This window comes from Belonocnema kinseyi, chromosome 3 (assembly GCF_010883055.1).
Source record: "Belonocnema kinseyi isolate 2016_QV_RU_SX_M_011 chromosome 3, B_treatae_v1, whole genome shotgun sequence".
NCBI lineage: Eukaryota > Metazoa > Arthropoda > Insecta > Hymenoptera > Cynipidae > Belonocnema > Belonocnema kinseyi.
Window position 1 is genome coordinate 6,515,933 of NC_046659.1, and position 17,298 is coordinate 6,533,230.

General features: G+C 37.1%; 1 protein-coding gene across 2 annotated transcripts in view; it reads left to right on the forward strand.

Moving 5' to 3' along the window:
- LOC117168858 (dynein heavy chain, cytoplasmic) overlaps positions 1-17,298 on the forward strand; it is a 318,168-nt gene that overhangs the window by 93,213 nt on the left and 207,657 nt on the right. For both annotated transcript variants that reach the window (XM_033354725.1, XM_033354727.1), the window contains exon 6: positions 16,965-17,036. In XM_033354725.1, coding sequence (XP_033210616.1) covers positions 16,965-17,036 — 72 coding nt within the window. The remainder of the gene's footprint in view (positions 1-16,964; positions 17,037-17,298) is intronic.

The following is a 17,298-nucleotide window of genomic DNA, read 5'->3' on the forward strand; positions in this document are numbered from 1 at the left end:
AATCGTTTGGTGCATAGAGAGATTGATGCCGCTTTGGAAAACCAGATTTACTATCTTATCTGGAAAAAAATTGTGTGACAACTAACAAGGTCACCTTTCAGAGAGGTGTCTTTTAGGACGACACCATGAGCCCACTCCTCTTTCGCCTTACATTATTGCCACTATCTGTGACACTTCGCCATTCCGACGGTTACTTGTGCGGCAAACCTGCAGATCGAAAGTACAAGGTCACTCATTTATTTTAAATGGGCGATCTTAATATCTATGCTAAAAACAAAGAGCAACTACATATATCTCTAGGGATTGTCGAACGATATACTAAGGACAATGGAATGGAATCTGGGATGGAGAAATGCGCCTAGGTTTATTTGAAGCAAGGAAAACTTAATGGCATCCCTGAATATCCTGAGGTCGTTGATAGAAGCGCTACACGACACCTTTGCGCCGAAGAGACTTATACATACCTGGGCGTGCCACAGAGCCGCATTCTGGACTTTACATCTATAAAGGATACTCTCCGACGCAGATACAAACGTCTCATCCGGCAAATTTGGTCTTCCGCACTGTCGGTGAGGCACAAAGTATCTGCAACGAACATGCTTGCCGTTGCGGTGGTACTCTATTCATTTGGAGTAGTTCCATGGACGAAGAACGAACTCAGATCCCTTGATATCGGGACAAGAAAGGTTATACACATGAACAAAAGCATGCATCTTAAGTCTTCTGTTCCGCGACTGTACATCTCACGCCGTCAAGGCGGTTGCGGAAAATTGAGTCTTAAATGTCTTCAAAACAGGATTATTCTCGGTACAGCACATAGAGTCGCAAATGGAAGAGACCCTATTCTTAAAATGGTCAGGAAGCACGAAGAAGTGGGCAAAGGAGCGTTTCTGTACAAAGCAGCGGAGGAAGCTGCTGAAACACTTGGACTTAACTTCAGTATTAGGGGTGAGCAAAACGCGTCAAGTCTTATCTATCTCGAGTACTCACTCCTGAAAGCCTGGATTAAGAAAGCACAAGAGAAAAGCTTTCGTGAACAGCTCCTCGATAAGAGGATGCACGGTATCTTCCACAGAAATGTGGAGGTTCAGTCAATGTCGTGTGAGCTAACGTTTGATTTCCTTAAATCGCCCGGATTGAAGTCTGGTATGGAGGGTTTCATTTTGGCATGCCAAGACGGTGTCATTTCCACCTTAACCTACCGTCGCCACATTTTGAGCCAAGACATTTCCGATGGCATCAACCTTAATATCACTCCTCTAAGCACTCCTAGGGAAATCGAGTGAATTGTCGAGAATAGGAAGTGCCGCATATACTGGAACTTTATATTCTCGACAATTGTTTTTGTTGCACACTCGAGGCCTGACATGGTTCTTCTTGACTTCGAGAAGCGAACCATGTTCGATATCGAATGTTCGGCACCAGCTGACAAAAACATCATAGTCAAGGAGAATGAAAAGAAGGAGACGTATAGAGACCTTATAAGGGAGTTGCAACGATTGTACCCCGAATATTCTGTTAAAATAATCGTCCTTATCATCGGCGCTCTTGGAGGTGTCAAGCCTTCACTCGTTGATTGCCTGAAAAGCATCCCTGGTTGTGGCTGAAATTTTACCGCGTTTTCGCTGGGAGCGGGTGCAATTTTTCAGATAAGCACCCGATCCTGGTGAAACCCTGCGGTTGTCCTTATGTCAAATTTTTAATATATATGTATATATATATATATATATATATGAAATGTATGAACGACTAGCATGCTGTAACATGCTATCTAACATGGTATCTGCGACTAACATGCTTGCCTTCCTGGGTCTACTTTACTAGTTTGGGTGGTGCAATGGTAGAAGAACGAGCTTACGGCTCTTCATATTACTACACGTTAAGTCATGCATATGCAAACGAACATGTGAATACGCTTGCCGTCCCGGTAGTACTCTTAATTTGGAGCTGTTCTATGGGGAACGCTGAAGAGGCGCGATGGGTTAGAAAGAAACTGTTGATTCTCGGTGATTCATCTCTCCCTCTTTTGTATACTCCTTGCATCAGACAACACCCGTATTTTGTGAACAAAGTGCAGCTTTATTGTCAGCAGCTTTAAATCTGTTAGTGTGTGATGATAGATCCTCTGGTGGGCAAACTTTTGGACCCTTTTCGTGAACGGCCAAAGCTCCCGCAGCACCAAAGACTGAAAAATCGATTGTCCAGAGGTCGGACTCCTCCAAGATATCCTCACGAAGGAAGGGATCCATTTCAGCTAGATCTTGGGGCTGAAGCGGCACATGCATTTTAATGTTTCTCCTTCTCCTAAAATCACTGTAGCATACGTGCCATAGAGTCTCTGAATAGGGATAATTCTAGCGTCGTAGCAGTCTAGTAAGTTATCCTTGAGTTGATTCGTCCACTCAATGTGGGCGTTGCGCCGGTGTATTTTCATCTAAATTATATAGTGTTTTGGCGGTGTCGCAAAAGGGTCCACCCGTCCTTGTGGAGCCCCGCATGTAAGGATAAGGACGCATACTCTGAGAGTTCGCGCGCTATCCTAGAGTCGCCATTTAAGACAACTCGCCCAGGTACCATTCCTCTGGGGACCACCCTGGACAATTGTCCGCGATTGATTAATTATTGTAACCATATTCAAAATGAAACCCTCTGTACATGAATTAGGCCATGATGGTTTGAGAAAAACTAAAGTTTGCTTTTTGGACTAGGATCTAAATGGAGCACATATAATACATATATATGATGTCATATATCGCCGGTGCCTATGAAAAAAACCTGTAAAATAAAGCTATGAACCGTGAAAAAGAACACATCTCAGTAAAATGCTACGAAAAAAATGTATTTCGGTAAATGCTCAGAAAAAACCTTATTCCTATAAGCGCCGTGAAAAGAGACCTTACTCATTAAAAAACCGTGAAAAAACCTTATTTTTGAAAAAGCTATGAAAAAAGACCGTATTCGTTAAAACTTTTAATTAAACTGTTTTATTTCAAGGAAAAAACTATAATGATCATTTTGTCGTAAAAAAGTATTATTGGTGGACTATGAAAAGAACTATAAATAAATATCAAGTTAAAATCATGTGTTTTACGCTACCAGCCGCTTATTTTCTGAGTTTAAGTGTTGTGGTTATAAATGTATGTTTAATATAGAGCGCTAGAGCGCGTGAATCTATAGACACCCGGTAAGAAGAGAAGAATCCGGAAAAATTCAGAATCTGAACTCCCATTAATACGTTCATTTTCCTCCGTCGAAAGTTCCACCAAGGAGTAGAAAAAAAAGCAAAATCTATTCTTTTTAATAGACTTGGAAACATGCATGGAAAGGTATTGAGAGGGATTAAAAAATGAAAATAAGGCAATAGAAAGAATAGAAAGACAGAAAATAATGCCACTTTGAAGACGAAAAACCTAGTCCTTTTAATAGATCAGTCATAAATATAAAATAATTATGTTTATAAAAATAATTTATAGTACTGTCAAAGAATATTTTCATAAGCCTGTTTAAAGATAAATTAATTTTGTTTAAATAATATATTAATAGGAATTGAAAAAGTGAAAAATATATTCGCTTGCATGAAATACAACACAAATGTCAATCGTTAAGAAAATAAAAAAGAATTGATTTCGGAGATAAAACTATTCTTTCGTTGATCACTAGTCCCGATGGCAAATTAGCACATTAAAAAAATTAGAAAATGCGCACGCTTTCATTTAAATCTGAAAATATTAATTTTTCTCTATTTTTCTCTACTTACCGGGTATTCGTAGAACACATAGTTCGTAATAGGAAAGAGGAGAAAAGTACTGGGTGGATAGCGCTCGGCCAGATAGGCTGAGCGGAAATAATGAAAACTCACTGCTATTTTCTAAACTTGTTTATATATTTAAACAATCATAAATATTATAAATGATAAAAGAACCTTGCCAATTTTGGGCCCTGTCCGAACAGAGACGAGTCCTATATCGAAAGAACCGGTAGGAAGAGTTGATTAATAATTTCATGATTTTATGTCTCTTTTTTAACTCTGGTAGATATAACCTAACAATTTTGCATTACTTTTCCCACCTTCGAGGATGAGCAAAATAATGTCATTGAAAAATCTAATTCTTGGCTGTATATATATTGAAATTAAATGAAAAACTTACTATTCAGATTCTTCATTAGAGCTTTCTAATTGGAGAAAAATGTCAGTGATGTGTTCGGCAGGAAAACGTGTATCATGACTTTGGTGTTGTTCATATCCAAGATACCAAAGAATGGTCATCATGTGGACACATCACCCCACGGTTCGCCAGCCATTTTTACAAGAACAGTAGTATTCTTTGATTGAGTTTGCTCCATTGCCATTTTTTTCACTTAGAACGTAAACATAGTATCGGATTTTGTTTCGATGACGACTTTTTATCCGGCTTCTTACGAGAAGAGGATCTTCAATTAAAACACCATATTTTTCAAGATTTTGAAACATAGTGTCACAAGCTACTTCGACTACATATCGGCCTGTTTCCTGTACGTGTTCTGCATAATATGATCTTGCCTTATTTGATAGGATCCTAATGCTATTTTTTGTATGTCGTCTTTCGACAAAATAGGAAATCCATCTAGATCTTCTGATCCTAAAGAAAAAAAGATTTCTCTTGACGATTAAGGTTCAAGTCATTAACAATTACAGCCATTATATTTGGCTTAGACAATCTATCTAACATGTATTGAGCTATTAGTTCGTCATCATCGTCATCATTTACTATAGCGGAGTGGAAGACATTGTGAAGGGCAGCCGCAATTCTAAAGTCTTCCATTATATGTGGTAAAGATTGAATTTGCCACACGTTATTAAAATATTTGTAGCAATTTTTGAAATGTCCATTAATAACTTTTACTGCGAACCGACATTTAGTAACTAAACGCGAGTAATTGGCAGATTTGTCACTAATCTGTGTTTCACCCTGAAGAATATTTTCAGGCATTTTCACGACCTTTGTCAAGAAGAAAAATATCTCGAGTTCTAAACAAATTCTTAACTTCTGGAAAATGATTGAATATTTTTTGCATTATGGAAGCGTCATTTTTCGACCCTGGAAATGGGCGGAAGACGTTAATAATGTATCCATTGGGGGCAATACATATCATTGGCTTCACGAAACAATGGTGCTTATGCAAATTAAACAACTTTCTTTGAAATACGTTATTACTACTTTTAAATGTATACACGTAGGTCTCGTCCCAGATTGTTATCATAGAAAAGGTTCCTTTTCGAAGTATTAGTTTGCACGATATTTTAGTGCGCTTATTAAGGATCTGTTGCGTTGTCATGTGAGTAAAACCTAAGTGTTTTGGAACAAAATCTTTCGTAAGCGCCTCTCTAGCCTTGACCATGAGAGATACTCAGCAGTGCTGCGTTTTCCGTTAACAAATGTATCCGCAATCTCTAGGTCAGGGCAACCTTTCTTTAGTTTACAAATGTAACAAGCTAAAGCCGTTTCCGGATGACGTTTCTCTACTTCTTTCAATGTCGGAATCTCATTCAACAATTCAGAAAATTGAGTTTTATGTAGACCAGTATATCGATGGATAACTGCATCATCAAGATCTTCAAAAAAGTCAAAATTGATAGTATTACTTTTTTTATTTTTCAAGAAGCCATCAAGTAAATCGATCATGTCCGTTATTTGCTCAGGTTGAAAAGTATACGATTTTTGAGGTATTTCATCCCAATGTACTTTATTGTGATGAAAACAAACCCGTGCACCATCAGGTATGTAAAAGCGATGGTCGTTTAGTACTTAAGCTCTAGTATTTTCTCAAACACGGAAACGACCTTCATCACAACCAAAAATGCATTTTTTTACTGCAAGTAGCTCTTTCTGATTCTATGATGTTCACACTTTCTTCTGTTTGGGTTGGCATCGATTTTTCTAAAAATCGGAGAAAACGGCACCAGCATGCGTAACAAACGAAGTCAGTGCGTTCTATTTGAATTCCAGCTTCATGAGAAGCTTGTTCATGAAAGTAGTTAAAAGCCCTTTCATCTTTCGAGAGGCAGTGCTTTCGTTCTTTCTACAGGAACAACAATGATCAGTATCTGCTTCGGGGTGACCCCGTACCAGTGGCTGACGTCTCCCAACTGATACATTCGCCGCTCGCATGTCTTCCCCTCCAGGGCGAATTCCAGAGGCATTTTCACGACGAGATCTTTTTCTCTCTGCCATGACGGCTTATAATTTCATACCCAGGGACTTAGCCGGTAAGTATCTAACTCTAAAGAATACACTAGGTATGCCTAAGCTTAGATACTATCGTTACCACCGTCGACCACGTGGAGGTGCCCTGCAGTGATCCCAACTGTGGCATGTTAAGCTACTGCGCTTGCCCGGCGCAGTGACTCTGATTGGTCGCGTTTGGCGCGTGATTCAAACCGGGTATGATTAACAATGATTGAAATTAAGATAGATCATTATTATAAATTGTACATTAGTATCAGAAATTACGTAATTTATGATATAAGGTTAGAATAAAATACCGATGCGTATATTTTGTAAATAATAGCGCATTCTCTTTCAATTCGAAAGATGAATTTATATTTCATTAAAAAAGGTTTTTGAGGGGAAAAAATGTTTATTTAACTAGGCGAATCTATACCGAAATTTTGCTGAAAATAGGCGATTTTTTTGCTGCAAGTAGACCCTGGTTCGATTTCTATTATAAGCCATGATGATTTTTGTTCCTTTTTTTCAAATGAAATTTTTACATGCAATTTAGCCCATATTTATCCATATTATATTAAACGTTAGAAATATATTGATTAATAAATTATATGGTGAAATGTAAGTTAGTCTTTAAAACCAAAAGAAACTATTAATTACAAAATGTACGCCTAATTATTTGTTTCTTACCTTGAATCACAATTTACGTCATTTCTGATATTTATAGGGAATTTATAATAAGTATATTTTGTCAATTAAACCCGGTTTAAATCGCGCGCCAACAGCGACCAATGAGGTGCGCTGTGCCGGTCAAGTGCAGTAGCTCACCATGCCAAAGTTGGGATCACTGGTGCTCTGGACACAGAGAGATTTTCTTCCGGTTTGTTTACCAGTGACCAATTTCTAGATTGACGAGTAGGATTGCCAAATATTTATTGTAAGAGTTGTAAAATGATATCTAATATGACTAATGACATTTTTCAACTTACAGACCATAGCTCTTGATGGCTTTAGAAGTATACCTGAGCATACGGGCTACTAAAGAAAACATATTTGACAATAACTTATTCTAAAACGTGTTTTTATTAAGAATTAGAGTATTTTTTATCTTTTTAAGTTTGAATTTTATGTACCTATTCATATTAAATACGTTTATATTTTTCAGAATTTTTGCATTGAAAGGCAATTGCGAAGAAAATACTTCATAAAAAATCGCGATGTGAGTTGTAAAGATTTGAATTTACGTATTTTGCAATATTATAAGATACACTAAAGTTATTATAAAAGAAACTCAGAAAAAGTGTTCAACAATGCCTTATTGATATAAGTAAAATTGATTGACTTCACGAAGTTCTAACTTTTGAAGGACTTATTTTTGAGCATTGATCATATGAAACAATTTGTTCCTCTATTAGAGCCCTACATTCCTAGGGGTGTCCCGTCACTGTTCGCGCAGGGCCCAAAACCCATGTAAAAATTGGCAGGGTTCTTTCAATCACAATGCAAGGCGCACTTTTAAACTTTGATTATGCTCTAACAAAAATATTTATTTCATGAATATTTGAACGTGTCGAGTTTTTCTTAACAATATTTAAGAACTTTGCAATATTTATGAACTTTGGTTTAGTAAAATAATTAATATGTAAATTGTTATATTCACTGCTTACTATTGTAAAAATTGTTCGTCATACTGATAAAATCAAATTGTCGAAACGTCGGACGACATTAATAAAAAAAAGTATTTAAATTATTTGAATCAACCTAACTAGACATATGTTATTGTACATTTTAAAACTAATGTGCAAAGAGCATGAAGATCTTTATAGACATAGAAATAGTGATTATTCCATAAGTTTGTTGTAAAAGTCATGGTACCTTGCCGTTATCCACAAATGTTCCAACATTCTTGCGAAATATTTTTTTTCATTCCGTTAGTTTAATCTTATGTTGGTACGCTTTTGGAAGTACATAATGTTTTATCATTTCGATGTAATTGATACCATTTTTGAGAATTTTTGGTTTTGTATAATTCTTCTCTCTGAAATCGTGTTTTACCCTCAACCTGGTTTTCTCTCACCCCTTTTCTGTTCCACTTGTCCCAATTAAATTGTTTAGCGATTTCACTGAAATCAAATATGTCACTTCGTTGAATTTGCTTGACGATGTGTGGTTTACGGCAGCACGCTTCTTCCATATTTTGTGCCCATTAGTCTTGAGTGAAAACTTTCTATGTTTGGAGAAAGATTCGACTGCGCTGTGCATTGAATCCCCCGCACTTTGTATGTGACCAACTTCGAGGAATCTATAATTAACGAATAATATATAAATTTGGTAAAACTTTGATAAAGTAAGCAGAAAAGGCTAAAAAGTGAATAATAAATTGTCTTTATTGTAGGGTGCCAATTTTCGCAATTGAAGTCCTTTAGACCGGCAAAAATGAGTTTTTTATTTAATATTCTTGAATTTAGAAGCGTAAAAATGAGTCACACTATTTTATTTTGCCTTACATATAAAAAATACATAAAAAAGTGACTAAAAATGAAATACGCTGCCAACAATTGGCACTTAGCTTCCTATACATTTTTTCAAATTATTCATTTAAAATTGTTTAAATATAATAATTCGATAAAAGCCCTAAATAAGGTCTGATGTCAATTAAAAATATTGAAGCTTAATCTGGCTACGATTATGAATGAAATTCTATTCTTTCGTAATGCAATATCATTCCCCATCTATTAAGCGTTTAAAAGCTAGACAAAAAAAAAAGTAAATTTTGCGAAAAATGGTTCTTTTTTTACCCTTAATAAGGGCCTTAATTAATGACTTTTCATAAAAAGTATACACATTAATTTAAAGGAAATCTTGCACTGTTTTGATCTATACCATCAGTTTTTACCTATAACACTTTCAAGTATTCCAAAACAGCGATTTAATAGAATTTATTTCTAAAAAGTGGGTACGAAAATAGGAAAATGACTTATAAAGGCCCTTAATAAGGTTTGATCTCAATGAAACACATTGAGCCCCCTTTGAGTCACGATTACGGATTATTAGAGACAGACTGTACTTCTCGCAGTTCTACTCTTTTTAATTGTATTCTTTGAATATGACTCATCAGTATATACGCTATTTTATTTAAACATGTATTGGCTGTTGTTTCGTTCCAAATATTGCAGGGGTCCTGGTGAGTTACTAGATAATAAAACGTAAAATTCATCACTAAAGTTTGGACAAGTGATACATATTTAAAACTTAACATATTGGTGTTGTCACCACTTTTTGCAATTCAAAGTGTAAAACAGCTATCGATGAATATGTCTTAGCTGTTTCTATAGATTCATTCACGAGCTTGCGAGTAAGTTTCTTATTTTTTAAATGTTTCGCTCTCTGTTCTTCTAAAAGTAGTTTTTGTTTAGCTGTTGAATGTTGATATTGATGACAAAAGGCACACCTGCATTAAAAGTACAACAAATTTAGAAATATTTATTTATTAAACACATTAAAATTGTTCTGTATAACACACAATATAAGGTATTATTTTTCTATAGATGCCTTTGATAACCGAACCGCGAAAAAAATTAATCAAGTATTGTTACAATATTATTGAAAAATGTATACGTACTTGTCTTTTTTTGGTTTATGGAAACCAACATTAAAGTTTTCGTTGAAGAACTTAGCATAATATTTTCGAGAAATGTAGAGATCATTTACTTCAGCCTTCTTTAATTCTTCAAGCAACATTCTGTGCATTTTAGAAATACGTAAACCGGATGGTAAATAATTTTTTTCACTATCTGCTCGCACGTAATGTGACTCAATTGCAGGAAATATTTTAAAGTGAGAAATAATCAGATTTGTTACTTCGAGCGGATATGCATGAGGTCTGTTTTTATGACTACCCCGCAAATCCTTCTCTGGTACAAGTGTTCCTTGGGATTCAGCTTTTTTTCAAAGCAGTTTTCATATACTGAACATTGATTGCTGAATATTGTAACAATGAAATGAAAAATAATGTATAATTTATTATATAATTTATACAGGGCTTTTAAAAACCTATTTTATACCATTATTATTTTACTGTTTTCACGAAAGTTAATTAACTAATTTTAGTTTTAAGATTATTGACATGTTGTTAAGTAGTGTATACTATAGGATACTAATTCTAATTTAAAACAGTTAATGTGGTTTTTTTTCACCATAATTATAAAAACGTTCCAAAATGAATTAATAAAATACTTTCTCAAAGAGTTCTTGTATAGTTTATATATAGATTAGCGGGTGCTAATCTGAAAAACTGCACCCGATCCCAGCGAAATCGCGGTAAAATTTAAGCCATAACCACGTCTCACGACCGTGAGATAGGTGGTTACAGTCTGAATCGGAATCAATACGACGATCCGGCAAAAGTTGCGTGCACCCTGAGGACACGGAGCGACCCAAGGACGACCGCCTTCTGCATTTTTCCCGCGCCTGTTTTAGCATATTTTTCAAACGCAGGGATGCTTTTCAGGCTACTAACTAGTGAAAGCTTGGCACCTCCAAGAGCGCCGTTGATAAGGACGATTAGTTTAACAGAATATTCCGGGTACAATCGTCGCAACTGCCGTATACGGTCTTTGTATCTCGATTTCTTTTCATTCTCTTTGGGTAGTGAAGTTTTTGTCAGCTGGTGTCGAAAATTCAATAACGAACATGATTCGCTTTTTGAAGTCAAGAAGAACTATGTCAGGCCTCGAGTGTGCAACAGAAACAATTGTCGAGAACATAAAGTTCCAGTATATGCGGCACTTCTCATTCTCGACAATTGACTCTATTTCACTAGGAGCATTTAGACGAGCGATATTAAGGTTAATGCCGTAAGAGTGACAGATATGGTAATAAAGCTCTCTTAGTGCCACATTGTGCCTTTGGATGTAGGTTGTACCCGCATGAGCTGGACAATTAGATAGTATGTGTGCTAAATGCTTGGTGTGTACATGGCACGCCCTGCAGCTATCATTGGGAATGTCTTGGCTCTAAATGTGGCGACGGTATGTTACGGTGGAAATGACCCCTTCTTGACATGCCAAAATGAAACCCTTCGTGCCCGACTTCAATCAGGGTGATTTAAGGAAAGCAAAAGATAGCTCACACGACAGTGACTAGTCCTCCACATTTTTGTGGAAGATGCCGTGCATCCTCTTATCGAGGAACTGTTCACGGAAGTTTTTCTCTTGTGCTTTCTTAATCTGGGCTTTCAGGAGTGAGTGCTCCAGATAGATAAGATTTGATGCATTTTTCTCACTCCTAATACTGAAGTTAAGTCCGAGTGTTTCAGCAGTCTCTTCCGCTGCTTTGTACATAAACGCTCCTTTGCCCTTTGTGAGATGTAGAGATGTAGAGTTGCGGAACAAAAGATTTAAGGTGCATGCTTTTGTTCATGTGCCAGGTACATATAATTCTCTCCAGCGCAAAGGTGACGTATAGCACCTTGCTCATTGTTTTTAGCATAGATGTTAAGATCGTCCATGTAAAATACATGAGTGACCTTCTACTTTTCATTCTGCTACGCCTTTCTTTGAGCCGCGTTGTTAATAAATTTCTTGGCACACAGATTCAATTACCCGAACAGTTCTATCATTTAGGATATCTGCGAATATCTTATACAGTGTGTTCAGACAAGTGATTATACTGTAATTCTTTGGGTCAGCAAAGTTGGCTATTTTCGGCAGGAGTATGGTGCGCCCTTCCACCAACCACTCCGGAATTCGCTCTTCCGACTTTAAATATGAGGTGAAAATACGGGCCAAATTCTGATGGGTTGAAGGAAACTTCTTCCACCAGAAGGTCTTGATACCATTTGGTCCCGGAGTGGAATAGTTCTTTTTCACTCTTAATACTTTTTTCATCACCTCGTTAGTGATGGGTGGGCATTCCTGATCAGTTGTTACGAGGGCATTAAACAGTACCTGGAAACTATTTATGTTCTCTGAGTCTTCACCCAGTCTATGCTGCACTTCGTAGACTTCTCTCCAAAATACTTCGACGTCCTCTGGTTTGGGCGGGTGGTCGGCAGTAACTGGAGGGTCTTGGAAGAGTCGAGATGGGTCAGAAACTGTTGATTATCTCTGACCTACCTCTCTCCTCTCTATACTTCTCTTAGCGTCAGATAGTATCCGTATTCTCTCAACAAAATCCTGCCTGATGATTATCAGCATTAACTTGTTAAGTGTGTGATAACGGGTCCGGAGTTCGCGCGGAAATTTTCTAATCTTATGGTGAACCGTTAGTTTTGTTTTCCGGTTCACATCGGCCAAAGCTCTCGCTGCATTATACACACAATAATTAATAGCCCAGAGGTCGGATTCTTCGGAAAAATGTCGACGAAGCTCGTCATCCATTTCAGCCAGATCTTTAGGCTTGAGAGAAATCTTGGTGTTGATGTTTCTCCGCGCCTCTCTTTCTTTGTTGTCGGCTTCTTCTAACTGTGGTAGAGTAGGCGTTCCGCTTACATAGCCCTTTTTTTGGAGTAGTTCGGCATGGTTTCGCAGACTTTGTTGCGAAAAGTGCGATAGCTCCGGGTGTTTCACGCACCACAGAGCATGCAGCCGTGCCATGTGACCCCTTTCAGGGGCCACACTCTCATTGTAGGGCTCTAGCAAGTGGCAAGTAGCAAGTTGGCATTGTTGACCGACCTATTGTTGGGAGGCTTTTGCGTTCTGTTGCTTTAATCCGCACTTACTACAGCTATGTTGGGTGTTGTCATTGTTGTTCCCACGAGAAGCTAGGGAAAGGATTTCATCCATCTTAGAGTCCCGCATGCAAGGATAAGGCTGCGTACTCTGAGAGGTCGCCCGATGTCTCAGAGTCACCGTTCTAGACACCTTATCCAGGTGCCATTCAGCTTTCTGCACGGTTTTCACACCTGCCCTTGGGGGTTAATGCTTTCGGGACCATCCGTGGACAATTATCCGCAACTGCCTATTTATTTTTGTAACCATATTCAGCAGAAACCTTTGCTACATGGACCCTCTATCCGCAACCCGAGGACGCCTTCGGTGGCTTTGCCAGAGGCCCTTCGGTTTGATACCTGGGTGAGGTATCTTAAGTGGTAAGTCTGTTATACCGGGCGATGTCTACGAGTTTGCACTGTGATTCTGGCATTCGGAGTAGTCCGAGGGTGGACAGCCACTTTTTCCTGATATTCTATTCCTCTTTCCCTTCATATTATTGACGCTATTTCTTAAACTTCGCCATTTCCAACTTATAAAAACGCGAATATTATCTACTTTAAGAAGTATAGTACGAACTCTCGTAACTACACACCTAAATCAGCATTCTTTAGTCAATCACCTTAAGCTGAAAATATAACAAAAAACGAACGGCAGAAAGACTGCTAAAGACGGCATAGCACACTTAACTGGCACGGGAGAGCCACTTCACCGCGAGACGGCTCCCACTGAACTCGACACTTCGGCTTCGATGCTCATTCTGACGGGATCGTGTAGTGGTTACGCTTCAGAGGAGAGCGGTCTCGTTATAACTATAGAGGTACCGTCACTTGCAATAGGTGGATGCAGATAAACATAATGCTTCAATTTCGTAGTGCTGTGTAGTGAAGTTAGTGTTTTAAACTGTTGTTTAATTAAATGAGGAAGCTTCTTTTTACGCATTTGAACTTTATTTTTAAATTTTAAAAGAGAATAACGGTAGGTACGCAGGTAATTCGCAATTGAATTGGGAGCTTTCTTGATTATTGGTTCGCCCGTCACCGGGCTCGTCAAAGATTCAGATGTAAATTATTCGAAATTATGTGAATTCACAATGACCTTTCATTCCGCAATGTTGGTTCGCCCGCATTTTGGCTCGTAAGGTTATGTAAATAAAGGTTAAAACCTGCCTTCTCTTACTTTAGTGCGCAATAGTAGCTAGGTATTTAACAAGTGAACCTTATGCTTTGCTTGAGATATTTCGCCCGTCTACTGGCTCACCCAAAATTCCTTTGTTAAATATTTCGCAGTCATCGGAATCCATAACATTCTTTTTTTATGCAATATTGGTTTCGGAATTATGATTTTTTCCTGAAAAATAAAGCCAAGGTGCTCAACCATGAAATAATTAGTGTAGAAATTTCGAACAGTTTTCTAGTCAATTTAAAATTGAAAATGCATAAATCTCGCAATTAAATTGAACGTTTGGAGCACTGATTTTTCTGGCAACTACAATGATTGTCAGACTGAGCTCTACTAGAAAAATCTAAAGATTTTCTCCTCACCAAAATAAATTGAATTCTTACAACTTTATTTGTATTATCCACGCAAGGTACACTCTTCGCTCTAAATCGTTTCAAAGAAAAAAACTCGTGAGTCCTCTTAATTTTCTTTTATTTTCTTTTAATGTTTTTGATTCCTTCATTCGTTATAACTAAACTGATTAAACTAAGTAATTTATTCAAGAAAACTGAAATTAAAGTTTAAGAAAAAAGTTTCTACAATTTTACGTGACCATTATCCATTGTAAGTGTCCCGACATTAAATTGCATAGAAAATCATTAACAAGACATTACCGGTAGGGACGTTGATATTATAAAACAAACAAACAAAATTAGGTTTACGATAAGCTGAAATAGAAAGCAAGAAAACTCCAATCTCATCATGTTAACGTGGTCGGCTTCCTCTAACAAAGTACATCTTAATATGGTCGATAAAGCTGCACAGTTTCTCGCTGACGAATCGCGTATCTTCAGCGATCTCCCTGTTTCTGTCAAAAATCCATCCAAATTTGCCACCGAATGTTCATCAATTACTGCCGAAGAGGTGCAGAAAGCACTTGGGCATACAAAGAACTTTTCCGCAGCAGGACTTATTGTAAGACGATCATTCTGCTCCTGGTTTACGTTTATGAGTTCCTCCCCTCCGCACGCACTTGCAACGCCGAACGTGAGAACAACCTATAATCAATACAATTACCAAGTTTTAGGAACAGAAGAATATGAAGTGTAGTTTAAATATAAAATTCGATTTTTTTTATTAAAAATTTTAGAGTTTAGGTAATTTTGTAAAAACACTTGAAATGTATAATGTGTAAATGTAAATGTACATAAAGAAATGTAAATGTATAATTTTCAATAGCCAGGGCTTACCTTCTTTGTTAAATAAGCGTCGTTAGGTGCCTCGGACAAATGATTCTGGACATTTTCTGTAGTAAAAACATTGGCTTCTTTACTTTGAAATAGCTTCTCTTGCATTTTCCATGACACAATCTTCTTATAAACGGTTTCGCATAATGACATAAATATTCCGGGCAGTACATTATTTGTGGCACTTTCAACTGCTAGTCGTATATCTGGCGGTGTACATTCTGTTTCAGTGTCAGAATTGTACATTGTAAAATTCAAGTGATATACAATTAAATTTATCAAAGTATCTATGGTGCACAACGGTCACTACGCGATGTAAGAAAGCCAAGCTCGTGGCAGGTAGGGTAAGGTTCACCACAGACAACTATAGACAAAAACGTACATAGAACGCGTATTTTTTTCTTACATTGAGAAATTTCTGGCATCAGCTCGTAAATTATTCAATACAAATAGGAGTTCTTCTGTGAATCTTTTTACTTTGTATTCATAAAGAAATACATTTTTCGAAATTTCACCCGACTCACGATTATGTCGCTTATGTGATTTTTTTAAAAGCATCTCAGTCACTATTTTTCAAAATTTATGCCACTGCTGTCACTCTTTTTGATCTCCTTATCCTTGTAGGGGCGGGTAAAACAGAAAAAAATACTTTGAAAAGTCTCATAAAATTTTTGGGCCCGATACGTATTTTGGGACATGTACATTTTTTAAATTGTATGTTGGTGAGCTGCTTTTGTGACAGTGTGCATGCATGGAGACCAGCGATCCTCAGCACCACTTCTCCTCTAGTGCCAAGTTCGCAGTGTTCGAGGTGTACGAAAAAGCGAAATCGAAGCTTCAAACTTTTACCAATTGATTTATGAAAATAATAAAATAAAATCAATTCCACTTTTAGTAATTTCTATCCAGTTGTGCACATGTCTAGATGACATTTGTACAACTGTACACGTGCACAGTCTTGTTTCGGAAAATCGAACAAAAATGCAATCCTCAAAGTGATGTGTCCTATTGATTTTTTTATCAACCAAATGCTCTTGAAGATGATGTTCAAACATCCCCAGAAAATCAACCAAACGGGTGCATGTGTCTGAATCTTCCTCCAGGTGTATTAGGGATACTTTTATATCACAAACTTACGAAAATCTAGAAATTTCCATAATAGTCAAAGCTCTTATGATTTTTTATAATCTAAGCAACCTGAAGTAAGACATTTCGCACAATTGTGCGCATGTGCAGTTGTACAAATGCCATCTGCGGCGTGCACAGTTGGATTCAAATTACTTAAAGTACAGTTAATCATATTTTATTAATTTATTTAATGAATTTGTGAAAGTTTGAACATCTCGAACAAACGTATATTTTATTTTTTTGTAAACTTTTAACGTCATAAACTTAGCTCTAGAGGGGAAGTGGTGCTGACGATCGCTATACTGAAAGTACGCACACTCACAAAACCCGCTCACCTGCATTCAGTTGCAAAGCTCTGTATATTCCAAAATACTTATCGGGCCCAAAAAGTTTATAGGATTTTTGACTTATTTTTGTTTTTGTTGTACTGCCCGCCTCTACAAGGGTAAAGGTAACTCGCGGAACATCCTGTGTAAATTACTCCGTTTATCTATTAATTTATATATTTTCAGATTGAAGATAAGGCTAGTATCATCCCTTTAGTGGCTGGAATGCGAAAAGAAGTATTGGGACTTATTTCAGAGGTAAGTAAAATATTCACTCATAATACTCAACCAAACTGTAAAAAATATTATGTTGAAAATCACAGTCGACCGTAATTTAACCTATCGGACATTTAGAACTTGACTGTGAAGAAAGTAGTAAATTGTTAAGACCTCAAGACTAATTAGCATTGTGGTGTAATTAAACTGAAAGGAACATTGTGATAAAACCGCGACCGCGGTAATTTGACAGTCGATGTGTAAACTTGCATCTTATTACACTGGAAACTATTTGACCTATTTG